This window comes from Panthera uncia (genome assembly GCF_023721935.1).
Source record: "Panthera uncia isolate 11264 chromosome A3 unlocalized genomic scaffold, Puncia_PCG_1.0 HiC_scaffold_11, whole genome shotgun sequence".
NCBI classification, from domain to species: Eukaryota; Metazoa; Chordata; class Mammalia; order Carnivora; family Felidae; genus Panthera; species Panthera uncia.
Genome location: NW_026057578.1, coordinates 35470191 through 35486919, shown reverse-complemented (window position 1 = coordinate 35486919; position 16729 = coordinate 35470191). Strand labels below are relative to the sequence as shown.

Below are 16729 nucleotides of genomic sequence, written 5' to 3'. Positions count from 1 at the left end.
ACATGTCCTTCCCCAGCCTTCCAACATTTGGAGTTCACAACGTATGGAATGTACCCTCGGTTCGAAGCTGAGCCATGTAGTGTACTGTGCTCGCTTTGCTATCTTGCATAACTTTTCATTCGCTTAGTTAAGAGCTGCATCGTTTTTTTTGTTTGTTTAGCTTCCCATATTCTTATCACTAAATTATACCCACACTCTCTGACAGACCTAAAAAAACTCCTCTCTGTACCCTCAAATATGTGAGGTGTTTCAGCCTTTCCTTTCTTGTTGGAGATCTCTTTCGTGGAACCCTATATCCTGTGCCAATCCAACTGACTGTTTTCTAGGCAGAACACACTGCTGATCCTATGGGATTCACTTCACCTGCAAGATTGCCTGTTTCCCAGACCCTCTGTCTCACTCTTGCTCTGTTTACTCCCTCATTTTGGAAAATCCTTCTTAAAACAGAGCACACTCGAAGGAAATTGTTTTAGACTCTACATCTCTGAAAATGCCTCTGTTCTGCCTTACCTGTCAGAATGGCTAAAATCAAAAACACAAGAAACAAGGAGTGTTGGCATGGATGTGAAGAAAAAGAAACCCTCATGCTCTGCTGGTAGGGATGCAACTGGCAGGACCACTGTGGAAAACAGTATGGAGGCTCCCCAAACAATTAAAAATAGAATTGCCATATGATCCAGAAATTCTACTACTAGGAATTTACCTAAATAAAAAGAAAACACTATTTGTAAACATTAGATTATCATTTAATAACTAGTAAAAAAAAATTAGATTTTTATAACAAAATTAAAAAACCTGCTCTAAGTGACATATATAGCTCAGTGCATCTGACAACCATCACATTTTTCAAGTGCTTATGGAATATTTTCCTAAATAGAGGAATTATGCTAAACAACAAAATGATTATTAGAAAATTCTCGGGATGCCTGGGTGGTTCAGTTGATTAAGTGTCCAACTTTTGATTTCGGCTCAGGTCATAATCTCAAGGCTCAGGGTCATGATCTCATACTTCCTGATAGAGCCCAGAGTAGGGCTCCACACTGACAGCAGGGAGCCTGCTTGGGATTCTCTCTCTCCCTCTGTCTCTCTCTGACCCTCCCCAACTTGCACACATGCACACTCTCAAAATAAACTTAAAAACAAAAAAAAAAAAACAAAAAAACTCCCAAATACTTAGAAACTATATAATATATATTTTAATAACCCAATGATCAAGAATTAAATCACAGAAAGAATTAGAAAATATGTTTATTTGAAAAACAAAATTCCTTCTTTAACTGCATCTCTAACAAAATAAGGATACAATTAAACTAGTAAACATTTAGAGAGAAAAATTTATAGCTTTAAGCAAATATATTAGAAAAGGTTCATGATTTAAGCTTTCACCTTAAATTGGACAGAGAAGAGCACATTTGCTCAAACAGAATAAGAAAAAATTCCAAAAAACAGAAAACAAGTACACTACAGGAAAAAGAAAATCAAAGCCAAAAGATGGTTCTCTGAGAAGCCTAGTAAATAAATAAACCCCTAACAATACTAATAATCCCTCCTTTGGAAATGCAAATCAAAACCAAGTATCACCTCACACCTACTAGAATGGCTACTATCAACAAGACCAAGAGAAAGGAATGCTGGTGGGACTGTGGAGAAAGGGGAACCCTGGCTGGTGCATGACTGGTGGGAATGTAAACTGGTGTAACCATTATGGAAAACAGTATGCAGGTTCCTCAAAAAACTAAAACTTCAACTACCTTGTGATCCAACCATTCCATTTCTGGGTATATATGCAAAGGAAATGAAATCACTATCTCAAAGAACTATCTGCACCCCATGTTTGCTGCAGCATTATTCACAATGGGAATTGTGACAGCCTAACAACCTAAATGTCCATCAATGAATGAATGAATAAAGAAAATGTGGCATAAATACACAATGGAATACTATTTAGCCGCTTAAAAAAAAGGAAATCCTGTTTGTGAGAAATGGACAGACTTTGAGGGCATTATGCTAAGTGAAATAAGTCAGAGAAAGACAAATCACCTATGCTCTCACTTATATATAGAATCTAAAAACATCAAACTCATAGAAACACAGAACAGAATGGTGGTTGTCAGGGGCCAAGTAGTGGGGAAAACAGAAAGATGTTGGTCAAAGGGTTAAACTTCCAGTTATAAGATGAATGGGTTCTGGGGATCTAATGTGACAACAGTTAACAATACTGTATTGTATACTTGAAAGTTGCTACCAGAGTAGAGCTTTAATGTTCTTACATAAGAACAACAAAATGGTAATTATGTGAGGTAAAGGATGTGTCAACTAACTTTTTTGTGGTAAACATTTCACCACATATCAAATCACTGCCTTATACACCTTAAGCTTACACAATATTGTATGTCAGTAATATCTCAATAAAGCAGGGAGGAGAAAAAAATCACCCCTTTGGAAGGTTCAAGCCTGCTGGTCAGAATATGTGAGAGCCATGATAGTTGAGAGCTGGTATCCTAATGCCCAAGAAGGAAAAAAAGAGAAAGGAGAGATGGGAAGAAACTCATTCCAGTTAAGCTCAGAGCTGTTAAGAACTTCAACTTTCAGTTCTTTGCACAATGCTTGACACATAAATAAGTACTGGATTTGTAGATATCCCCATATATTAATACTCTGGTTCACAATGGGTCAGTTTGTCCATAATTTCTTGGAGCAGGAACTATTCAGCAGAGCTTTCTCCTTCATTCTCTTGATAAACTGTAACCTTCATGAAAATGCAACTAAAAAAAAAAAGAAAATCACTGCCTGCAGACCAAGGAAGCAACATGGAAGCTTGCCATCAATCCAGGGCTTCAATAGGGGGAAGGGAAGGGAAGGGAAAACAGCAAGGAAAATACTGGAAAATACTAAAAACACCAACCTCGTGCCAGACTCCATTGTGGGTTGCAAAGTTGTACTACCCACAAGGTGGTGGAATCCCAAGCCATGAAATTAATACAAAGCCTGGTCCAAAACCACTGAAATGCCAGTGGCTCCAGCAGAAGTAAATTTGGAAGTGCTCAGCTGCACTACAGGGCTCATAGGTCCTTCCACCGTGTGTGTGTGTGTGTGTGTGTGTGCACGTGCGCGCGCATGCAGTGCACACAGACCATGTGCAGGATGTGACTGAAAATGAGCAATTAAAAAGTACACACATGAACACTGATCACCAATTTATTCCGCACTTAGTATATAATAGTGGAAGTGACAGAATAATCTAAAAGAGGCTGAAATAAATTACTTTAAAATTATAAAGAAGATAAAAGGAGGATATAGAAACACATTTTTAAAATAGCACAAATATATATACATATATAAAAAAAGAACTGGTATAATTTGAATAAAAAAAAAAATAACCAGGGCACCTGGGTGGCTCAGTTGGTTAACCATCTGACTTCGGCTCAGGTCATGATCTCACAGCTCCTGAGTTAAGTCCCATGTTGGGCTCTGTGCTGACAGCTCAGAGCCTAAAGCCTGCTTTGGATTCTGTGTCTCCATCTTGCTCTGCCCCTCCCCAACTCGGGCTCTGTCTGTCTGTCTCTCTGTGTCTCTCTCTCTCAAAAATAAACAAAGATTAAAAAAATTAAAATAAAATAAATAACCAAACACAAATTCTCATCTGAAAAATGTAGTCACTAAAAATAAACAAGTTAAAGAGTAGATTAAATACAGATTAAGTAGCAAAGTAAATACAGATGAGAAGATTTTAATGAACTGGAAGAGGCCCAATAAAAAGCACTCTGGGGGCACCTGGGTGGCTTAGTCAGTTAAGTGTCCAACTCTTGATTTGGGCTCAGGTCATGATCTCACAGTTCGTGGGTTTGAGACCCACATTGGGCTACACACACTCACAGCATGGAGCCTGCTTGGGATTCTTTTTCCCTCTCTCTCTGCCCCACCCCCATCCCTCTGTCTCTCAGAATAAATAAATAAACTTTAAAAAAAAGAAAAGAAAAAAGCACTCTGAACACAACGTAGGGACACAGAGACAAACAATAAAAGGCAAATGGCCAAGCAGCACTCATACAAGCCTACCAGAGCAGCATTTGTCGGAATGGACAATGCCTCCCAAACCACGTAAATAACAAGCCTAAGCTTCAGACTTCATAGTGAAATTGTAAAACCTCAAAGACAAAACTAAAATCTAAAGAGGACCCAGAAAGAAAAAATTTGATAACCAAGAAAGAAATCACAATGAGGCAGACAGCAGACTTCTGTAGTGGCTAGTTTCCACAGATGAGCCCCCACAATTCTTCCTTTCTCTATGAGCATATGCTGCTTCTTGCATCAAAAGCTGCTACTATCCTTGGGCTGGGCCCTTTGGGTGTGCTGACCAACGGAATACAGCATAAGTGCCACCTGAGACTTTTGAGCCCAGGCCTTCAAAGAACTGGAAAATTATACTTCTGTCTTCTGGAAACTTGCTCTGGGACACCATCCCTCAAAACTCAGCCACCATGCTAGTTGGTGCCCAAGCCACACAGAGTAGCCATGTGAATGAGAATGAAGGGCCGCAATTAACAGCCCCAGGTGACAGCCCAACCACGGTATCAGCTGACAGCTATGTGAGTACATCATCCTTGATGTTCCAGCTGAATGGAGTCCCCACATAACTGCAGCCCCAGCCATCATCAAAAAGAGAAATGACCCAAATGATACTGGGCAACCTGGAATAGTAAGAATGAAATGGCTTGTGTTTTAAGCCACTAAGTTATAAGGTGGTTTTAAATATCAGTCAGTATCTACAATGTTTCTCAGTTGCAATAACAGATTCCAGAAGACAATGGCAAAATATCTCCCAAGTGCTGAAGACAATAATGCTCAACCTAGATTTCTATAACCAACTTTCTAGAGTTAAGAGAAAAAATACATTCTTAGACAAACAGGGAAAGTTCACCACTTAACAATCTCTCATAAAAAGAAATACTACAGAACACATAGATACAAGAAATAATTGTAAGCAGTGAAATGTATAAGTATGTTGTAAATCTAATAAGCCATGACCTGATAAAAATAATATATAATTACAATATTAAGTAGTATCTGACCTGGCTAACTACTGTAATTTGCCTGTTCTGGTGTTTTTAAGTTTATTTATTTTGCGAGAGAGAATGTACGTGCGCTGGAGGGGCAGAGAGAATCCCAAGCAGGCTCTGCACTGCCCGCACAGAGCCTGTCGTGAGGTTTGAACTCACGAACCGTGACATCATGACCTGAGCTGAAATCAAGAGTCAGATGCTTAACCGACTGAGTCACCCACGTGCCCCTGTTTTGGTGTTTTGAATGCACTAAATGTAACACTAGTATAGAAAAGATGTCCTAAACAGCCAACACGGGTGAAGGCATCTCAGAGACCTTATACTATCACTTCTTGCCCTCTCCTTCCCTACCACCCCTCACACACAGTTCCCTCATCCCCCCACACTTGAGAAGGTCTCAGCCCCAGCCATCAAGAGAGACAGAAGAGAAACTTACAAAAATAAAACAACACAGAACGGCCAGGCAAGAGACCTCTGTACAGGCATTCACCCACCTGCAGCATTTGCTGCCTACCTCTTTATTTTCATCTGCTTTGTCATAATCAAAAATCATGTCACAGATATACAAACGTGAATAACAATTTTCAACATTAAGGACAAAGTTATGACCAAAAGGCATCTTACCTAGATTTTAAGCAACTCTCATAACCACGTGAACTATTCATTTTCTCCTCTATCTCATTTTTAATTTTTTTCTCAAGGGAGACCAAGTTTAAAAATGAGGAAGCTTCATGAATTTGCATGTTATCCTTGTTCAGGGGTCGTGCTAACCTTCTCTGCATCGTTCCAATTTTAGTGTCTGTGCTGCCCCCCTCCATCTCATTCTTAACATGCAAATATTCAATCACCTAAAGTTGTCAGTAAAATCCCTAATTTAAAGAGGAGAAGGAAAGTTCAGGGCTTCAATTGTCAGTGCACACCGAACTCAGTTATATTAGCAAATGATTAACCATTTTAGAGAAGGCTATTAAGCGCTACTTACTTTAACAGCAAATTTCTTTGACGCCATGGTTTACTGATTCCAGAGTAATTACAGACCTTTAATGGAAAAGAAAAAGTTGTAAGTAAGTGTATAAACATCTTTTTCTATTTGGCAATATAAAGAAGAAAGGAAGACTGAATAATCAAATATCAATAAGTATTTGCAATTTAAATGTTTACTTATAACTGGTCCCAAAAATACATTAAATTAGTAACTTAAAAACCACTAACAAAGGAAAGCACAGACTCAGATGGATTCTACCAAATGTTTAAAGAATTAATATCAATGCTTCACATCCCTTTATTAAAAAAATAGAAGCATAGGGGCACCTGGGTGGCTCAGTCGGTTAAGCCTCCGACTTCGGCTCAGGTCACGATCTCGCGGTCCTTGAGTTCGAGCCCTGTGTCGGGCTCGGTGCTGACTGCTCAGAGCCTGGAGCCTGTTTCAGATTCTGTGTCTCCCTCTCTCTCTGACCCTCCCCCGTTCATGCTCTGTCTCTGTCTCAAAAAAATAAATAAACGTTAAAAAATTTAAAAAAAAAAAAATAGAAGCATAGGGCGCCTCGGTGGCTCAGTCGGTTAAGCGTCCCACTTCGGCTCAGGTCATGATCTCGCGGTTCATGGGTTCAAGTCCCATGTTGGCTCTGTGCTGACAGCTCAGAGCCTGGAGCCTGCTTCAGATTCTGTCTACCTCTCTCTCTGCCCCTCCCGTGTTCGTGCTTGCTCTCTGTCTCTCAAGAATAAATAAACATTAAAAAAAATTTTTTAATCAGCTATATCACTAGGGAGTTGTGCAGTTGGAAGAGCCTGCAACTCTTAATCTCGGGGTCATGAGTTTGAGCCCCACTTTGGTACAGAGATTACTAAAAAATTATCAACAAATAAAAAATTTTTTAAAGCAGGTATATTTCTATATACTAGCAATGAATAATCCTCAAATGCAATTAAGAAAACAATTCCAGGGGCTCCTGGGTGGCTCAGTTGGTTAAGCATCTGATTCTTGATTTCGGCTCAGGTCATGATCTCATGGTTCAAGGGATTGAGCCCCCCATCAGGCTCTGCGCTGACAGTGTGGAACCTGCTTGTGATTCTCCCTCTCTCTCCATCTCTACCCCGTGCATCACTCTCTCTCTTGCTATCAAAATAAATAAACATTAAAATAAAAAGAAAACAATTCCATTTACAAAAGCATCAAAAAGAATACTTATAAAAAATTTAACAGAAGGATAATGAGATTTGTACAACAAAATCACAAAACATTACTGAATGAAATTAAAAACTTAAGCAAATGGACAGACATCTCATGTTCAGGCACTGGAAGACAATACTGCTGAGATAGCAATACTTCCCGAATTGATCTAGATTCAACACAATCTCTATCAAAATCCCTGAATTCTTTATAGAAATTGACAAGTTTATCCTAAAATTCATATGAAAATGCAAGGGATCTGAATAACCAAAACAAGCTTTTCTTTTTTTAATGTTTATTTATTTATTTTGAGAGAGACAGCATGAGCAGGGGAGGGGCAGAGAGAGAGGAGAGAATCCCAACCAGATGTGAGGCTTGATCCCAGGGACTATGAGATGACAATCTGAGCCAAAATCAAGAGCCGGACGCCCAACCAACTGAGCCACCCAGGCACCCCACCAAAACAAACTTGAAAAAGAAGTTGGAAGACTCACACTTCCCCATCTGAAAACTTACTACAAAGTTACAACAATCAAGACAGGATGATACTAGCATAAGGATAGAAAGATCAATAGAATAAAATTGAGAGTCCAGAAATAGACCCTTACACATTTATAGTCAATTGATTTTTAACAAACATGTCATGACAATTTAATGGGGAAATAGTCTTTTCAATAAATGGTGCCAGGACAAATGGATATCCATATACAAAGGAATAAAGGTGGACCGCTACATCACACTACATGCAAAAATTAACTTCAAATCAATGAAAGACCAAAATGTAACACCTTTAAAACCGTAAAACTCTTAGAAGAAAACACAGATAAGATACAAAAGGCACAAGTGACGCCCTGCCAACAAAAAGCTGATATTATCAGATGTCTTTGAAATTAAAAATTTCTGTGCTTCAAAGGACATTATCAAGAAAATGAAGAGAAAACCCACCAAAGGGGAGAAAATAACTGTAAATCATTTGATAAGGGACTCATGTCCAGAATACATAAATAACTCTTACAACTCATTAACAGAAAGACTAATAACCCAACTTAAAAGTGGACAAAGGATTTGAACAGACAATTCTCCAAAGAAAACAAATGGCCAATAAGCATATGAAGAGATGTTCAAACTCATTGGCTATCAAGGAAATACGAATCAAAACCATAAGGACATACCACTTTACACCCACTAGCATGGCTCAAGTAAAAAAGACAAATAATAACAAGTGTTGACAAAGATGTGGATAAATTAGAACTCTCATCATGGCTGGTGGGAGCTGCAGCCACTTTGGAAAACAGTTTGGCAATTCTCCCAAAAGTTAAACATACACTTGCCATATGATCCAGTATTTCCTAAGTATGAACCCAAGAAAAACATATGTCCACATAAAAATGTATACAGGAATGCTCACAACATTATTCACAATAACCAAAAAATGGAAACAACCCAAATGTCCATCAATTGATGAATGAATAAACAAAATGTGGTATATACGTACAGTGGAATATTCGTTGGCAATACAAAAGAATCAAATACAACTGACCCTTCAACAACATGGAAGTTGGGGCGCCAACCCCGCACACAGTAGAAAATCTGTGTATAACTTGTGACTCCCCCAAAACTTAACTACTAATAGCCTACTGTTGACCAGAAGCCTTTCTGATCATATAGTTGATTAACACATATTTTGTATGCTACATGTATTATATATTGTATTCTTATAATAAGGTAGGCTAGAGAAAAGAGAATACTAAGAAAATCATAAGGAAGTAAAAATACGTTTATACTACTGTATTGTACTTATCAAAAAAAAAAAAATGTATAATCGGACCTGCACAATTCAAGCCTGTATTGTTCAAGAGTCAACTGTTCTAGGACGCCTGGGTAGCTCAGTTGGTTGAGCCTCTGACTTTGGCTCAGGTTCTTACGGTTCAGAATCTCACAGTTCGTGGGTTCGAGCCCTGTGTCAGACTTTGTGCTAACACCGCGTGGAGTCTAATTTGGATTCTTGGTCTCCCATTCTCTCTACCCCTCCCCTGCTGCTCATTTTCTCTCTCTCTCTCTCAAAAATAAATATTGAAAAAAAAATTTTTTTTAACATTTTTTATTGTTGAGAGAGAGAGAGAGACAGAGCACGAGCAGAGGAGGGACAGAGAGACGGAGACAGAATCCGAAGTAGGCTCCAGGCTCTGAGCTGTCAGCACAGAGCCCGACAAGGGGCTCGAACCCACGAACGTTGAGATCATGACCTGAGCTAAAGTAGGATGCTTAACCAACTGAGCCACCCAGGTGCCCGCCAAAAATAAACATTTAAAAAAATTTTAAAAACAAAAAGAGTCAACTGTTATACGACCCTTTACTGTGCTCAGCCAGGCAAATGCCCTCTCTCACCCTTGCAGAAACCTAGAGAATTACTTTCTGGAGAGGGTGAGACAGAGGATCTCTGGTCTGGAAAACACCAGGCACAGCATAAAGTGGGGCTACTCTACTGAAAAAAACAGAAAATTAAGGGAAGATTTACAAACTTACTGATAACTTCCCCAACCCACATGCCCCTTATGATGGTTAATTTTATGTGTCAATTTATCTGAGTTATCTATGCCCAAATAACTAATAAGACATTATTCCTGGTATGTCTGTGAGGGTGTTTCTGGAATAAATTAGCATTTGAATTGGTGCACTGAGTAAAGCAGATGGCCCTCCCAAATGTGGGTGGGCATCATTTAATCCATTGAAGGCCCAAACAGAACAAAAAGGTGCAGGAAGAGTGAGTTGGGACACCCATATTCTCCTGCCCTCAGTCTTAAGCACTCCTGGTTCGAAGGCCTTTGCACGGAGAATGAATTACACCACTGGCTTTCCTTGTTCTCCAGCTGGCAAACAGCATATCGTGAGACTTCTCAGTCTCCATAATAGCATGAGCCAATTCCTATAATATTTATATATACCTCATACTGGTTTTGAGTTTCTAGAGAACCTTGACTAGTACACCCCTCTATCCTGCCTAGCCTCTCCAAAGAGACTAAAACCTCCCGATTCAGGGAACTGGACTAACCTAAAAGGCAGAATCTCTAAATACTGACATCAGGGACTCTCAGGAAAAACCTAGACAGATGGCTCTAAAGTGAAGTCCACACCCACAAGCCCCACATCTGTATGGAGAACTGACTTCCAAATCTTTTTAAGCCCCACTCTCAAATACATGTAAACAACCAGGAATCACCTGCTATCCAAGGAACAACTCTTTCATGAAAGAAAACAAAACAAACAGAAAAAGAAATTACTTGGCCAAAACCGAGACTATGCAGGGAAAGGGAACCATTTTTTAAGAAACTATCATTAATATCAAGGAGATAGAAGATATTACAACCAAAAAGCAATACATACAATAACAAAAAATAAGAGAATTTCAGAAAACAACAAATTAAAATTATGATAGCTGAAATAAAAAACAACACAAGTGCTGGAGGATCAAGTTCAGCAAGTCCTTCAGAAACTTCATCAAAAAGATGAAAAATAAGAAAGAACACATTAAAAATTAAAGGACCAGTACAGGAGGATCCATACATGAAAGTTAGGATGGAAACAACTCATATTAGGGCATATATCACAGTAAAACATCAGGCATTGGGAACAAAAAATTATATATATATATTACACATATATGTAAGTAATATATATGTATAACATATACAATACATAATATATATATAAATATACAACACACACACACACACACACACATATATACACAAAGTGTGTGGGAGGTGAGTGGAAGCAGTGGTAAGAAAATATTTGGCTCCAAACTGCTCAAACCAAATCCAGAGACTAAAAGACAATAGAGAAATAGCTTCAAAATTCTGAAGAAAATTGTTTCCAACCTCCAATTGCATTTTAAACAGGGGGAGGAGGCATTTTTAGACATGCAAGGTCTTAAAAAATTTAAATCCCATGCATCCTTTCTCAGGAAGCTACTAAAGATGTGCTTCACCCAAATAAGGAAATTAACCAAGAAATAGGAAGATACAGGAAACAGGAAGGCCAAGATAGGCAAAAGGCAGAGGAAATCCCAGGATCTGGTGAAAGCAGAGATCATGGGCTAGACTAAGAGGGAACCATCAGCACAGGCTACATTTTACAAGTCTCCAGGAGATGCATCTTTAAAAGTGTCTGCAAGCGCACAAAATTAATTTTAGACAACTGGTGGAGAATATGAGACTGAGAATGGGAACATGGAAAGCTAGGCAACTTATTGATACTAGGGTAAACAAAAACTGCAAGAAAATAAAGAGAGTACTTCATATACAGCTGAGCTATGGCTAGCATTTATAGTCATGATAACAAACACTGAATCTTGACCTAAACAATATTATGTTTATGACATTATGAGGATGGGAAATATATACGTATTTGTGTATTATATGGTAGGGGCATAGGGGCTAACCTGAGCAAAAGCTCCCTTTAATGCTAAGGGAATGATTAGAAGCAAAGCTTAAAATCGATAAAAAAAACAAAAACAAAAACAACAATAACAACCACCACCTCAGTAATAATAAAGCAGAAATATAGCAAGGAAGTTTGTGATATGGACCAATTGTTAAGTGCTAAACTTGGCTCCAACATGAAGAAGAGTAAGTTGAAGAAAGCTGCTCTGGAGGAAGGAATGAGGTGAAAAGGATGCCATAACTCATAAGCCTTGTACATGGAACTGTTTGCCTGTTTAAATTGTGTGCACTGAAGTTTTAGAGCAGCACTGTACAACAGAAATAGAATGCAAGCCACAGATGTACTTTCCAATTTTCTAGTAGCAGCAGTTAATAAAAAAGTAAAAGGAAACAGAGGAAATTAATTTTAATAATATTTTTATTTAACTTAAAAATCCAACACATTATCATTTCAGCATGTAATCAATATAAAAATATTTACATTCTTGGTGTTTTAACTAAGTCTTTGAAGTCAGGTGGCTATTTTATGTTTACAGCACATTCAGCTGGCCACATGACAAGTGTTTCATACCTGTGGTTAGTGGCTACCATAACAGACAGTGCAGTTTGAGAATGCTTGGGTTTTATAACAAGAGATGCACATATGTCTGTGTCCCAGATTCCCAATCCATAACATAGGGATAGAAATTATCAAAAGGATTAAATAAAATGACATGAAAACTCCCAATGAACTGGGCCCTTAATAAGGGTTAACAATTACTTAGTCAGTGGTGATGTTTTAATTTTTTTTCAAAATTTGATAACCTTTGATTCTATTTTTTTTTAATGGACAAAAACATCCTTATCCAAACCCAATCACTTTAATTATTCATTTCTATTCTCTGAATGATGTAATACAGGTGATTCAGAAAAATTGTGAAGGACATCCACCTAGTAACTCCAAAAATAAGTTCCTAGAGAATCAGGAACATGTGTTTGAAACAACATTTACAAAGTCATCCTGAAAACTTTAGGTAGATCTTTATATTATTTAAGACTGATAAACACAAAATCAGTCCCCTTAAATACACTAAATTAAGTTTGAATAACTTCTGCTAAGAATTTAGGGAGTCCCTCACTGAAGGGTACTTAAGGTCTTCAGCTGATAGAGAAAAGGGAAAGAGAGTTTTGTCAGCATGTACCCAACCAAGCTGAAGCATGTGATCGAATTATTTTTTAATTGTACTCTGGTTTTCCCATATGTCCTTCCTTTCCTGAAGGACAGGTAGACCACACTGAAGGCTGCAGCAAGACTTTCAAACCATATCTGCCATTAGATAGATTACAGGCCATGTTACAGTGAAGGTTACATTTTTCAACTCAAAATAAGGTTCCAGTATTCTTTTTTAAAATGTTTATTTTTTTCTTTTTATTTTTATTAGTAAAGCAAGAGTAACTGAATTTTTCTAAGGACTGGATTCTTCAAAAAGTATCACTGAAGTCCCGTCTCAAAAATACGATCTGTAGGAATCTAGGACTGAAAAGTATATATTTTTGTATAAAATAATACGGTCTGCTAATGTAAAAATAGGCCACACGTAAAAAGAACTACATAATACATTTTGCATATATATTTTTCTTAATTCCCTTCACCTATTTCATATTTTTACCTTTTGCATATTTTCATTTTTTAATATGATATAGCATTCTTCCTCTCAGTGTATATAGTTTTTTTCATTTGTTTCCACAATGTTTGGAGGCTCCAAAAGTCACAACTTTAGGGCTAAGAGAGACCTTACGAATGATCTACCCAGCCCTGCCATCTATTCCCCTAACAAATATACTTGTGAGATGAGGCCAGGGTCTCACAGCTGAGGGTCAAGAGTGAGAGAAGAGACTTGTCAACTCAGCCAAGGGCAAACTAACACCATCTGTCATCTGCAGAACGGCCAAGGTCGATTGCTAACTGGACTGTTAGCCCACCACCACCCCCCCACCACCACCACATTCCCAAACCTCCATTGCCCACAAAGGCAAAAAAAAAATCCCAACAGAGTATGAGTTCAAATAGAGCTACATGAGTAGTGGTTCTCTCCTGCTAATGGAAGAAAGGAAGGAAGTCTATGGGTAAGGAAATGTGGTCTGAATTAAATTTACCATTGTGCTATGTAACATGGCATATATCTTCATAAACAAAAAATAAAGTTCATCAACATAAAGCCCATAACACATCTGGATATAGCCAAGTGCACAGACATTGAGCCTGCATATCCGCTGAAGTCATTTCAGATAATGAAGATGTATTTCATTTGTTTCATTATATCATTAGAGACAAGTGCTAGAAATGAACTAAACGGTGAACTGAAGCAGTCTGCTACTTCCCAAATATGGTAAAAGCACACTTAACCATCCTGGTAGAAACAGGTTCTTAAAGGTGAACAACCCTCAGAGCACTGCCTGACACTAGAGGGCGCTCAAGAAATGTCTACTGAATGAAGAAATATTCCAGATAATGGGAGCTAAGTCATTTATGCACCCAACCATTTTATTTTTGCTGTTTTTAGAGAAATTTTCCAAAGAGTATATTGAATCTTTATGACTTTCATAAAAAAATGCCACATATTGATTATTTTTTTGATATTCAGAAGATAGTTACCACCTATCATCACACTGGGCAATACCCATATTAATGCCCCTCTGAGCTGTTACTCAACAATGGAGCCAGTGAAGTTTCTGGCAGATCTAGGCTTTCCTTGAGCTGTCAGAGTGCCTGTCTTCCAAGGTTACCTTTCCCCCTCAGTTCTGCAACTTAATCAGATAAGGCTAGAAACTTAAGGAACCAAGTTTGTCAGGTTAATGGGATATTTTCCAAGCCTCTCTTACATGGATTTGCATGGACTTCAGTGTGAAGGTAACAAAATGGCTGCCGCCTTAACTATAAGATTTCTGAAATGATGAAATGGCTGAGTCATGATACACAGGACTGTACCCTCTGGGTTTGGGCCTCAGCATTTCATTCTTTCTGCCTCAGTAGGACAAGGGTGTTACACAGGTAGACTCATGTCTCTTCCATTTCAAAACCTTTGCTTTGTAATCCAAAATCCAACAGCAGTTCAAGGAACAAACAATACCAGTTTACAAATTCAAGAAGAAGAGGGAAGCTGCTCCCCTCCACAACTCATTTTATGAAGTCCTGACAGCAAAGCCCGACAAGGGAAGTATAAGAAATGAAAATCACAGCCAATTCTATACCTGAACATACAGGCAAGAAACCTGAATAGAAGCAACTGAATCTAACATATGAAAACTATACCAGAACCAAGTGAAGTTTATCAGAAGAGTGCAAGGTCGGTTTAACACTAGAAAAATCACCATAATAAAAAACTAAAGTAGGAAAAAAAAAAACAACACAAGGTCATTTTAATAGGAGTAGGAAAAAATAAAGAACAGTAGAAATCTGAGAAAAGAAATTTCTTAATAATAGGAGCACATGGACAGCTCAGTCAGAAGAGCAGGCAACTCTTGATTGCAGGAGCATGAGTTTCAGCCCCACATTGGGTATAGAGATTACTAAAATTAAATAAATAAATAAACTGGGGCACCTGGATGGCTCAGTCAGTAAAGCAGCCGACTTCGGCTCAGGTCACGACCTCATGGTCCATCAGTTTGAGCCCTGCATCAGGCTCTGTGCTGACAGATCAGAGCCTGCAGTGGATTCTGTGTCTCCTTCTCTCTCCACCCCTGCCCTGCTCATGCTCTGTCTCTGTCTCTCTCTGTCTGTCTCTCAAAAATAAACAAACATCAAAATTTTTTTAAAAATTAAATATTTAAATAAACTTTTTTAAAAGTTCTTAATCATATGAAAGCATCTACAAAAAATGTAGCAAACATGCTTCATAATAAATCATTAAAAGCAATTTCTTTAAAATAGGTAGAAAATATAGATTTCATACTACTTGGCAATAAGAATGAAATCATGCCATTTGCAGCAACATGGATGGAAATGGAAGGTATTATGCTGAGTGAAATCAGTCAGAGAAGCACAGATATCATATGTTTTCACTCATATGTGGATCTTGAGTAACTTAACAGAAGACCATGGGGGGGAAGGGAAGAGCGAAAAAATAGTTACAAACGGAGGGAGGCAAACCACAAGAGACTCTTAAATACAGAGAACAAACTGAGAGTGGATGGGGGGTGGGGGAGAGGAGAAAGTGGGTGATGGGCATTGAGGGATGAGCACTGGGTGTTGTATGTAAGCCAATACGACAATAAATTATATTTAAAAAAGAAAAAAGAAAAAAAAATGTAGATTTCAAAATATCTTTTAGGAGCACCTGGGTGGCTCAGTCAGTGGAACGTCCCACTCTTATTTTGGCTCAGGTATGATCCCGGGGGGTCATAGGATCAAGCCCTACATCGGGCCTGTGCTGAGCACAGAGCCTGCTTAAGTTTCTCTCTTTCTCTCTCTCTCTCCCTGCCCCTCTCCCCATCTCAGCCTCTCTCTCTAAAAAATTTTTTAAAAAGTAAAAAAAATATCTTTTAAACTAGCATCCCACAAATATAAAATATCTAGGAATACATTTAATAGGAAACGTGTAAGGCCTCATCAAATTGCCCTTCCAACTTATTACAGTTCTAAGCACAATCCTGAATAGGGAATCTGAGAAAGAGCAAAGAGGACTAAGATACTTGGAGGAGAGGAAAGAAGAAAAAACAAAGGAGGGAGTTTGTCTAACTAGATACAGCGAAATTGCAATGCTACAGCAAATAAAATAATCTGTACTGGCAAAAGGGTAAACAGGCCAAAGGGACAGACCACACAGACTAGAAGGAAACAAACCCACCCACCATCTATGGATGATAGAAGTGGCACTGCACATCAGTGGGAAATGAAGAGATCATTCACTCAATAAAATGTGGTTGAACAACTATTTATCCATTTGAAAAAAGATGAAATTGGCACACTATTTCACACAACACACAGAAATCAATTACAGATGGACTAAAAACTCAAATGTAGAAAACCAGAACCTCTTACAAAAGTTCTCAAGAACTCAAAGTAAAGAAGTTGG

General features: G+C 38.3%; 1 protein-coding gene and 1 pseudogene across 2 annotated transcripts in view; both read right to left on the bottom strand.

Moving 5' to 3' along the window:
- The window catches only part of SLX4IP (SLX4 interacting protein), a 179046-nt gene that overhangs the window by 151499 nt on the left and 10818 nt on the right, over nucleotides 1-16729 (bottom strand). For both annotated transcript variants that reach the window (XM_049651140.1, XM_049651139.1), the window contains exon 2: nucleotides 6046-6101. In XM_049651140.1, coding sequence (XP_049507097.1) covers nucleotides 6046-6072 — 27 coding nt within the window. In that variant the 5' untranslated portion in view covers nucleotides 6073-6101. The remainder of the gene's footprint in view (nucleotides 1-6045; nucleotides 6102-16729) is intronic.
- Nucleotides 5777-5873, bottom strand: LOC125937248 (uncharacterized; annotated as a pseudogene).